General features: G+C 38.7%; 1 protein-coding gene across 1 annotated transcript in view; it reads right to left on the bottom strand.

Moving 5' to 3' along the window:
- Positions 1-12,189, bottom strand: part of cog5 (component of oligomeric golgi complex 5) — a 34,287-nt gene that overhangs the window by 10,711 nt on the left and 11,387 nt on the right. The window contains exons 7-15 of the mRNA XM_028449736.1: positions 10,877-11,007; positions 9,517-9,676; positions 4,894-5,006; positions 4,739-4,816; positions 4,134-4,215; positions 3,043-3,241; positions 2,621-2,782; positions 1,271-1,370; positions 1,017-1,127 (exon numbers count right to left, since the gene is read on the bottom strand). Coding sequence (XP_028305537.1) covers positions 1,017-1,127; positions 1,271-1,370; positions 2,621-2,782; positions 3,043-3,241; positions 4,134-4,215; positions 4,739-4,816; positions 4,894-5,006; positions 9,517-9,676; positions 10,877-11,007 — 1,136 coding nt within the window. The remainder of the gene's footprint in view (positions 1-1,016; positions 1,128-1,270; positions 1,371-2,620; positions 2,783-3,042; positions 3,242-4,133; positions 4,216-4,738; positions 4,817-4,893; positions 5,007-9,516; positions 9,677-10,876; positions 11,008-12,189) is intronic.

Raw genomic sequence — 12,189 nt, 5'->3', positions numbered from 1 at the left:
CAGGTCAACAGGTGTAGAGAAACACTAAAACAGGTTGGAACAATGGGACTGGATGATAAGCAGAAATAGAATCATAGCACTAGCAACATGCACATGATGTTAGACTGAGGGTATTCCAACACGTAAACATATCTACAATATCTATATAGCATAACAGCACTGATTATTCAACAAGGGAAAAAAGAACGGGTAAATTAGAAAGTGGAAAAAATACAGTTTTTGTGTCTTTTATGTTATCCATTGATTTCTCAGTATGAATAACCATAAGTCACTATTGCACGGTGCATCACAGAGATAGCGTGCAGTATTTTTTTCCAGGCTCAGAGAAGACCTTCAGACCCTGATTTACTGAAATCCCAAGTAAAGAGAGCAGTAATAAATTGCACATGATGTGTGACACATGCGATATATCATTTACAGTATGTATACAAATAAATACTGGATATGATGTATCTTATTTTTTAATCAGCATAGATTTGTGTTGATAGTTTTATAATGAATAATTATACGCCACAAAAAATCTGAGGGGCCAATTGGGAGCTGTAGGAACCGGCTCTTTATAGGAGCCAAAAGAACCGGTTCTCTAAAAATAGCCAAAATTCTCATCAGTACTAAAGATAAAAACTGCAATGAAGGACGTCATTTTTAAGTGGAAAATGTTTTCTTCATTCCACGTGTTGCACATGCTAATGTTTCCTTTCAAGAATTCAATACTAGCAAGGTCAAACATGTTATGGTTATTAGGGGTGTCTCGATCTGAAATTGATATCGGTCCGATATCAGCCAGAAAATGAATATCGGATTTTATCGGACTGCATCTAAAATCTCCGATATAAGCGCTTCGATAAGTTTTTGTTGTTTTTGTCCCCGCCCTCAGTTGTTCCCACCATATACTGATAGTAAAAAATAACTGAAGTGAACTTGAATTGCTGACTATTGTTCTCTGCGTGAGTAACATCACTTGATCATTCCAACAGTACCTGGTTTTAGACTCTTGTTCTGTCAGTAGGTCTCACCTTGCCAACTGTCTGCTGCATACGGTACAGGGAGTTGATCACAGCAACGTTCCTCCTCTGGCCCTCGGTTAATGGACCAATCACCTGACTAGCATCACCCTGAGTAGACAGCTGCAGACACAAGTACCATTTCATTAATTCATTCCCTGTAAACGCAACCTTTAATGGGACACAACAATGCAACGCAGGGTGTGAAATAAGATGTAGAAGATCCAGGGTAGGATTCCTCCAACCTAGTGGGCATGTATACACACCAGCTGCTCTGATTTGACACAGAAAAGCTGGACAGTCTTTGCGGCATTCTTCGCCACGGCCAATAACAGGCTAGGATCCACTGATGCCACATTCAGTTCACTGCAAAAACAACCACAAAAACCCAATTTATCACAAATAATACCATGGAGCTTATTCACAAATGCAAGCTTATCTATGCTTCTAATGAATGACTTATTATTTTAAGAATAAAACCTAGCAACTAGCTGGTTTAATTTGAGATAGTAATGACAAACTGACATTTCTCCACTGTGCCTTTTTCTCTATCACTGCTCAACTTTGCTCAACAAATACTGTAATAAAATGAGCTGCTATTTTAGAGAGAAGGCCAATAATTGAACAAACCTAAAGATGATGACGTCTGTTCAAAGACTGTCAAAAAGGACGGTGCTTTATACACACAACACAACAAAAATACCTGATTTACCAAGTAGCCTAAAACTCACATTTTGAGTTCAATGTGAACACCAAGCTGATGATGATGATTGTTCCATGACTCATTTTTTTCAATGAAGGAACCTGAACATGTATGTGCATTAACACAGCTTTTCCATTTGCAAACAGAGATGGTGTTACAGAGATCCATTCATTAAAGCTGCAGTTTGTAAGTTGTTTTGGCATCATTTGGTCAAAAATCCTTTATCATCTTTGATCATATTGTAATCCAAAGTGTTCTAAGTAGTACCATCGGTATTGGTATCGGTATTGCAGACATTCCAGCCGAAGTCTCCATAACAGCGTTAGACAACAATTACACGGCAAATCAAGCGGAAAAGGGCAGACCGAGGTGGAGAAGCAACAGTTTAAAATCACAAACACTTTGCGTCCTCATGGATCCCTGTGACTGCGGAGGGTCCGCCCCACGCACACACTGACTTCAGAGGGAGAGCGATAACATAAGGGCTAAATCGTGTGTAAACCTAAGAGAAACTTATTCAAGGTGAATCCATTTTACAGTCTGGATGCGGCTGCCGCTCAGAGCAGCTGAGATCACAGCCTTCTATGTGTGTGCTTGTGGCGGGGACGAGCTGACGGCAACGGTCGCTGCTCGGGACGGTAACTACAGAGTAGTGTGTGTATTCATGTCTCTAAAACACCAGAAAAACTCCACTAACACAAGATAACATCGCTACATTTGCCACTAGTCTCTATTGAGAAAAAAGTAGCTAAGAGCGTTCACAAAATATACTGGTAAGGGAGGTTGAGTTTCGTTTTCAAAACGGAGCGGAAATTGTTCTACAAACTGCAGCTTTAATAGACATGTTAACACACGTGTGTTTTGTTTCCATTTCAACTGACATTGACTGTGAGCCAGCATGCTGAGCACTCACCTGCTGATGGTTTTGATGATGCTGTCCAGCTCATCATTGGAGGGAGCGTTGCGGCCTCCCATAGGAAATACTAGGTTGATGGGATCAAAGAGGCGGGAGAGGGACTTGGAGAGGTAGGCTGCTTCATACGTCTGCAGAGAGTCTTTCAGGGCTTTCTCTGGGCTGTACACGATACAACACACAACACACACACACAACTGATGCTTGCACACTAGTTTGCCCTCAGGTTAGTCACACATGGCCACAGATAGGGGACTGAAAGTACAAGGGTGTCTACCAGTGTCAACCAGCAGCAGTACTGGTACATGAGTCCATTTCAAAGTGATTCTCATCCAGAATAATATCTGTCAACTTTGCCTTTGCTCAAACCAACAACATTTAGTCAGAGTCTAAGATGTGTAGGTGCACTGAAGTGAGCTTACTCATAGTCCTGTCTGCCCTGTGTGAAGAAGTCCTGGCAGTCCGTCTCTGTGCCTGTGATGTCTAGAGGCGTGTCCATTCCAATGCTGCTGGTGCCCTGCAGACTGCTGCTGTACTGCTGCAGGCGGCGCCACAGCTCGTTGTACAGACGCAGAAGTTTCGGGTACTCGCCTTCAAATGCCTGCTTCAGGAATGATACGGCTGAAAGAGAGAGAGAGGAAATACTTTAGCAGTTACACAATAGCTGGGTTTCCATTACAGACTTTCGCAAAAATAAAAGTGATATTTCTAAATGTCAACAAAGTGTAATTGCGCTTTGAACGTGTTTCCATTGAAGGTTGTTTAGGGCAGGAGCCTCGTAACTCCTGTGAAATCTCATCCTGCGAGACTTCGCTGCAGGAAGATGGTCGTTCAGAACCTCCTTATAACTCTGTATTCCTTTGTTGTTTCACGTGTAATGTGGCGGTAATAAAATGTGTGAAATACCTCCTGATGAAAGCGTTGCAATATTTGAGTGTATTTTTGAAATTTAAGTGTTTCCATTACAAGTTTTTATAGCGCTATCAAGATTTTGCGTGGGGGATGCTAAATGTTGATAATTTACAATCTATTTGGTGCAATCTAGTGTACTGTGGACCTCCTGTTTTACAACTTATTTTGCTGTAATGACCATTATACCTCTGATACACTGTAGTACAGAGTGTACATGCATGCTGATCTGTTGAATGATGTCTAACATTGGCTATAATGCCTATCTGATAGGCAAACTAAAAATAGTTTTACAAAGTTTTATTTACACTAGTTCATTGAACACACAGAACTTGAGTCTGTCTGTTCTGAATGGGATTGTATGAAGCTGTTCTTATCCCTGTGAATACCTCACCTGGACACATGGTCTCCTGAATTTCAGCGTAATTTTGAATCTTTTCAGCCAGAGCAATAGTTTAAGGTGTGCTTGCACAAAGGTGAGATGTTTATGTTCCGTGGGAAACATGGACATTTTCATAGATTCATGTTAAAGTATAATAATAAAGAGCAGTAACAGCAGAACAAACTATGTCAGGAGTGAAAACTGGAACAGGTAAGATCTTACCTTCAGTTGCCCTGAGAAACTCGTCTCTGAGTGTGCTGGTAACTTCAGTCCAGAAGGTGTAGAGTATATCAGGCTGACCGTCCTGCCACCAGCCATGCAGAGGGAAAACACAGGTCATCTCTTGTCCTACACTTTCAACTTCAATGGGCTGGGAGAGTGTTGGCAAAGCTGCTCTCACCATGTATCAGATACATGTTTTTGTGAACAGCTACAGCCTCTCTAATGAATAGTCAGAATAGTCACTCTAATGTCAATTTCAATAAAAGTATGCACAAAGGTTGCACTAACATTCAACGACACAATTTTTGAGTGCAGTAAATCAACTAACCGTTTACTTTGAATTTCCACACTTAAAGTGTTTGTGAACCCATCGGTAAAACAACAAAGACCTTTTTGAAGCAAAACAACAAACTCTTTTTCAGAGTGGAATTCACAGATGTGGCCCTGACATTTTTCAGAAAATTTTGTCACTTCTTTTTTGTTTGACTACAGGTATCATGAAATATTTCTCTGCTTTTAACCCATCCCTAAAAAGCAGTGAACAGCAAAATTAGGTCAAGATTAACTGTAAGATGGATTCACTTTGAAAGGTTTATGGTACCCACCTTGACGATTTCATCGATGAAGCACACATGAGTAACAGGGTCTCTCTTCTTTATAAGGACCTTCTGCAGGTGTTGCACCTACATAACAATGATAAGCAATGGAGTTTATCCAACAATGTGTGACTGTCTCAGCAGGCAGTGGCTGCTCTGCCTACCTGTCTGCATGCAGCACAAATCTGATCCATTAGTTTCTCAAGGTTGGTCCAAAGGGCTGCACGGAAAGCTGCTGTGTTTCCTGGTGTAGGTAGCACTGCTCTGCCTGGAGCATCTGTTGGGACAACAGGCACATTTAGCCTGAATGAAAGCAGCAGGGGACACATTACAGAGATAGAATATGATAGATAGCTTTGATAATTAAGAAGATGAGGAGTATGGTGAAAATATTCCAAATTATTTACTCTTACTGTACAGAAATAATACATACAGTGAATCGTTGTAGGACTAAGATATCTTGAAACTTGAATCACACATATCAATTAAGACTAAATTAAAATATGAATGATCTGTACTTTTACACAAGGAAATAGTTTGACTAATATCATTAACTCATTAAAGCATTAGAAAATAATTTATATGTATTCGGCATTTTTTTGGACCTTAAAAAAGCATCTGACACAATACAACATAATATTCTGGAAGAAAAACTTCAAAACTACGGCATTAGGCACAACGCCCTAAACTGGATTAAAAGTTATATGAGAAATAGGAGAGAATAAAACATATCAATATGCCAAACCATACAATGTGGTGTGCCACAGGGTTCGATTTTAGGGCCAAAACTGTTCATTCTATATATAAACGACATTTTCAAAGTCTCAAATTGCATTAAACTAACGCTGTTTGCAGACGACACAACCATCCTATGTTCAGGTAAAGACATTAAAACTCTAATAGAAACAACGAATGGGGAACTATCAAAAATCCAAACATGGCTCAATGTAAATAAACTAGCCCTAAACGTCAGCAAAACAAAATTCATCAGTTTTGGAAATAAAAAAATAACAGAAAAAATTAGACTGAAACTAGACACAGACATAATTGAACAAGTATAAGAATATAGAGCACTAGGAGTGTGGATAGATGAGAAACTGACGTGGAAAAAGCACATACAAGTAGTTAAAAACAAAGTTGCCAAAAGCAGCTACATCCTATGGAAATTACAACAAATACTACATACCACATCACTGAAGACAATCTATTCTTCCCTTATTGGGTCACATTTAAATTACTGCTCAGAAATCTGGGGAAACACCTACAAAACGTATCTTGAACCTTTATTTAAACTTTAAAAAAAAGCAATTAGAATTCTATATAAAGCACCACACAACACGCACACAAACGAACTTTTTGAAAAGTCTAAATACCTAAAACTGCAAGAAATAATACACTACAACACACAAATTCTCGCATTTAGGGCCTCACTTAAAACATTCCCATATCAAATACAAAAACGTTTCACATACAAACACACTGCTTATGTCCTAAGACATAGTAATGTGTTTATACAAGAAAGGGGTAAATCTAACATTGGAAAACACAGCACTGTAAATAGAGCTATTAACAGCTGGAATAACCTTGATGCAGAGACAAAACAAGCTGCAAACTTGACTAGATAGAAAGAAAATACTTGGAACACATTCTTACGCGAATACGAGATCAACACATCAACGAGATGGAACTTATCAACTGGTCAATGAACGCAATCGACTCAATCTTCACAAACAGAAGATCACAACAACACGAATCTGAAGATAACAAGGAACTTCGAAAGAAGATGAACTCTTATTTTGAACTGGAGGAACGCAAACAACGTCGGGGAATGAAATCTGCAGGGAACAAGGACGACACGAACAACGATGGAGAGGAGGAATGAAAAAAGACAACACTGACTACAGATGAGAATAAATCATACATAAAAAAAGACAAAAAAAAATAAATAAAAAATGAAATTGTGTTCAGAACAACTGTTTGACCAGAGAGACAAGCTTTGATGTAAATTTTCTGTGTTCAAAACAGGGGATGGGACTTAGATAAGCAAACTGCTTCTCTCGTCTCCTTTTTCGGCATGTACAAAAAAAAAAAAGAATAACAAAACTTCTGTGAATGCAACCATGTCGGAAATAAACTGAATAAATAAAAATATAAAAAAAACTCTGCTGGTGGCAGAATGATCTTAATATAAAAAGACTACAGGTGCATGCCAGTATGAAACATTCTGCACTGGTTCCAGGTTCTTTAGGGAAAAAAATATTCTTCTTTAAAAAAAACATAAATCAGGCCATTTTGACATTTTGTGGCCCTGAGAGTACAAGGAATACGTTGCTAATTGTGATCAAAAGATTATCTGAAAATCTTGTTGATTCAAACAATGAATGAAAGTAATATCCTCCATCACCTATTGTCTTTCTTAGTGGCTGCATTGTAATAAGCTGTTTTGTAGCAGGCATTATTGTAAAGTAGTAGTCAATAAACAAGGTTTTTTCTCTATCCGATAAATTGGCTAATACATGAAAGAAGAACATTGATATACACAAGATATCGTTTACAGCAGAACTAAGAAACTTGAGCTTAGCGCTCCCACCAAAAGGTCCCGTTTGGTTATGTCACTGTCCGCCTGCCCCACCCCGATCACTGAAAAATCCTAATACAACAGTGACACTTCGGGTGCTTTCACACATATAGTCCCATGTGACCAGTATGAGGAAGAGAGACAAGTAAAATAAATGAATGATGTGGGAGTAATACGGAAGGGAGTGTGGAAATGTGTGTGATGTGTTTCTTTGTGTACTGACAAAGCAGCTCTGAAAGCAGCTCTGAAAATGGATGGATGAATGGATATAATTGTGTGTGTGCTGCTTGATGGAGCGTTGGGTTGTGAGTGTGTGTGCGTGCCTGTTGCCACGGCGACAGTCTGTGTAGTTGTTGTGTGTTGCTGCTGAGCTGTCACTGCATGGAGTTGCTCCGTTCCTCGGACAAAGGTCTTCTCTGCCTTTTTTTTTTTTTTTTGCTGGCTCCGCCATGATATAAGTCTGAGAAAAGTGAATTTGTAGACAACCGTGTGTATAATGATAATCTTGCATTAGTTTGTATTGAGCTGCTGTAAAGCAGTACGTCTTGCCACCGAGTCGACGGCAGAAAAGTTGCAAGTGCTGTTTTTTAGCCAGAGACAGGGACAACGAGAAGGATTTATTAAGGTGAAAAGTTACTTAATTCTGCTTTAAAGGCCCTGGATCAGCCATAGCTTTGGTCTTTGGAGACAGCAGACGTGTTTTCGTTTGCTCCGATAACACGACCTTGGCTACAGCTGGCTACAGCTGAACAGCCTGAACAGCCTGAAAAACTGGGCCCAAGACTGAAGGAAAATGGTGAAAAAACCGCAGGGAGGCCCTTCAGAACCCAATTCGGGTTTGGAAGAGGTCAAGGAGATGATACGCGAGGGTCTACAAAACCTATCTGCCGAGATAAAGTCGTTGGAAAAGACGCTGGAAAACTCACTGGAAAGACTACAAAGCGAAACAAAGGTACTGAAAGAAAAGAATGAAAGAAATGCTGAAGAGATAAAATTGTTGAACGCGAGGGTTGAACAGCTGGAACAAAAGGAAAGAGAGAAAGATGTCATCATCACAGGCCTAAAGATAAAACCCAGGAGTGACGAAGAAACAAAATCGATTGAACAACAGGTCATTGACTTCCTGAAGTCGAAGGACATTGTCCTGAACCCTGACAACATCAACTCCTGCCATCTCCTGCCAAAGAGAAATGATACCAGAGCTGTAAAAATAACCTTCACGAATATAAAATTCAAAGGAGAAATACTCAAGCAAAGAAATAAACTCAAGGGAACGAAGGTGTACATCAATGAAAACCTGACGAAACAAAATGCAAGCATTGCATGGAAGGCACGCCAAATAAAAAAAGAAGGAAAGATTATGAAGACTTGGTCAAAAAACTGCAGGATTTACATCCTGGAAGAAGAGGACGGAAAACCAGTTCTCATCAAAACGATGGACAACTTGGGAAAATACGAAGGATCCACCTAAACAACAACACTACTGATGGTAATCATGGATATGGACCCAGATCTATATAAACACTGATATAATAATGTGTTTATACAAGTTAAATCTAACAGTGGAAAATACAACACTGCCAATAAAACTAACAACAGCAGTTAGAAACACGCTTATGAACTAAGATATATTACATTAAAATACTGCCTTGCTTGTGAACTGGGATGTAGTGATGTGTTTATACAAGTTGGATCTGATCCCATCATCAGACAGTGGAGGATACAACACTGCCAATGGAACTAACAACAGCTGGATTACCCTTGATGTAGAGACAAAACAAGGTGACATTGTGGATGAAAAGGGAAAAACCTTCCAAACACCTTCGAAAGAGGAACTATTCTTGAACTGGAGGAATGCTAACAACGTCTGGCAGGGAACAAGGCCAACACAAACAAAGATAGAGAGGACAACACTGACTACAGATGGACGTTCAGAAGAAATCAAGAATGTTTGACCAGAGAGACATGTAAACCCATGTAAATTTGCGATGGTAAAACAGGGGACGGGACCCGGATAAGCAAACTGCTTCTCTCGTCTAATTTTTCGGCATGTACAAAAAAAGAAAAAAAAAAAAAAAAAAAAAAAAAAAAAAAAGTGAATGTAACCATGTCGGAAATAAACTGAATAAATAAATAAATAAATAAAATAAAATAAATAGCTTGTGGATAAAGAAAGTCTCGTGCTTTACATCCAGCTTAGTTCTCATACCTCGTGAATTGTTGGGCTTAGTAAGGCCCTTGATGTCCAGTGCATTTGTGATGCTTCCCTTCATGTTGGCACAAGAACTGTCAATGACAGAGCTGATGGTCTCTCTCAGAGTGCCCAGATTATAGAAGACCTGCAGTGCTGTGCCCACCTGGGTCGGGTTCTGAGGGGTTCAGAAAGAGTAGAATTAAAAGTAACAGTTACAGTATATACAGCTCTAGCACCGGACAGATCAGGGGTACAACTTGATCCCCAGCCTTCATCAATGTTCAGAAACAAAAAAAGATGTAGAGGCTTGAAGAGACTGATTTAATACTGGTGATGGACCACCATCAAGGAAAGACAGTGTGATGTGATGGGAAACCAATGATAAGCATGTGGACAGTGCACATGAAGAACTGGACACAAATGGTAAATATACCAAAGATCATAAATCAGTGACCTCCTTCTGTACAAATCCTCTACTGGACCACACCAGTTTGTGTTTCTAACAGTGTGCTTTACCCAGAAGAAACTAAACTTATCCTGATCAACTTATCCTCCACATCTAGCGTGGCATGCCAAAGAGAAGATGCTTGTACAAGAATTGCATGAGCAGAAAATGAAATATCTGAAGAAAAAAAAAAAAACATTTCATAGAGTTTTACTTGTTGAATGAAAGTAAAACAGATTACCTAATCCTGGATGGCAGAAAACAGGGATTCTAAATTTAGATCATTTTGATCAAGAATTAATGTTATGAACATCTGGCCCAAGATTAATGAAATATATTCCTGCCTCCTGTCTACAATCAGGAAACTTAAACATTATAGGCAAAAGTATTCACCTTACGAAAGAGCAAAAAAAGTCAAACCATGAAAATGGAAACTAAACTTAATCATTGTATAAAAAAATAAATTAAAAAAAAGACTTCCTTTTAGGTAGGTTTGACAAAGCTCAATGGTTTATAGATGACTTAAAAGATAACAATGATAATCTATTCAAATGCAATACATTTTGTACAAAACACTGAATCAATGCTCTATTTTAAAGTTTACACAGTAATGTAATGCTGTAATGAATGCTTTATATGTTTAATGATTAAGAATGTATTTATGTCAGGAAGCCTGTTACAGCTGTGTTCTTCTTAGGTGTTTAACACATCATTTATTGATTTTTTCTCAAACAAGCACCAACATAAAAACTTGAAATACATCATATATACTGTATGTAAAAGAAAAAAGCACACTGTGACAAAGTGCGAATTTTAGAGGAGGCAGACAGAAGCCAAATTGAGTTATTAAAACCAACTTTTGATCTATGAATGTCACACTTGCATCCTAAAAGCTGCCCATCAACAATATTTATTTTACATGTTTTGTACCTGGATTTCCATGCCCTGCTCCAGCAGCCTCTTGGCTTGGTTCTCCACCTCCAGTCTGGCCCTACTGATCAACAGAAGGTCGTTCTCAATCACCTCAATGCCACTCAGATCCACACCATGGGACAGATAGTCTGGAATGAGAGAAAACAATAAACAACAATAGGGCACGTTAAAGATATATATAGGTTCCAAGTCACCAAAAAAAAAAATACATTTAAGGATATTTCCATTATAAATATCACAGGCTCCTAACAAGTCAAAATGTACAAGGGAAACCTTATCCACCTACAAACAAATCTACAATCATTTGACTTGATCATATTCAATTAAGTATTAACAGAGCACATAATTATTGGGTTAGATTTTAGCAAGTGAATAAGCAACCTAAAAAATGAAACAGTTTTTAGACAATATGTTTCTTGTACATGCCACTAAATTGGTTTACAGAATGATGGATCAAAGCTCAGTGATCGATGTAGGGACAAATGTTCAAGCTGGAGCTTCTAGCTTGCTATGTTCAGGTCTTTTGTCATTAAAAAGTCTGAAGTTTCTGACCAGTTCTGCTTTGCCCTGGGAGAAACCACAATTTCATCAGTGTCAAAAGAACAGCCGAAAGCCAGGGAGAGATGTTTGATGGACTCAACCACCATACAACAAACTAAGAGCCACCTGACCATCTGGCTTACAGGCCTGTGGGCCAAGTCAGGTCCTCGGGACAATTTTGCTCAAAGTAAAATTTACATTTAAGTTTATTATAGGACTGTCAGACTCATTTTAATTCAGGTGCCAGATTTAGCCTAGTTCTCGTGTGTCAAACTCAAAGCCCAGGAGCCAAATCCGGCCCTTTAGAGGATCAAATTTGGCCCGCAGGAGAAAATAAAAATGACAGAGAAAACATTATTTATTGTGTAAATTACCAAATATTGCAGTTATAGATATCTCAAATTCACCAATTTGATGAAACTCTACAAAATTTTTAAGGGCTTTTATTTTCCCATCATTTATATCACATGAATGCAGTCATTTTTAATTGCAAATAGTGGAAAGAACTCAACTTTTCCACATCTTGCAATTTCTCACAAACAATTTCACAAAAGCCCTGATTAATTTTCTGAAGTGAATAGAACCAATATTGAAAACTAGGGCACAATGATGTTAATATTGTTCTTTCCTGCCTAAAATCTGTGGCCCACTAGAGGTAAAACTGCTCTGTGTTTGGCCCCTGAACTGAAATAGTTTGACTCCCTGGCCGAGGTGAATTTATGTGTATTAACCCAAATATTCCAAAGGAATTAAATAATCTAACCAATACT

The sequence above is a fragment of the Gouania willdenowi genome, chromosome 6, assembly GCF_900634775.1.
Source record: "Gouania willdenowi chromosome 6, fGouWil2.1, whole genome shotgun sequence".
NCBI lineage: Eukaryota > Metazoa > Chordata > Actinopteri > Blenniiformes > Gobiesocidae > Gouania > Gouania willdenowi.
Note: the sequence above shows the minus strand (reverse complement) of the source record. Positions and strands in the feature narration are given on the sequence as shown.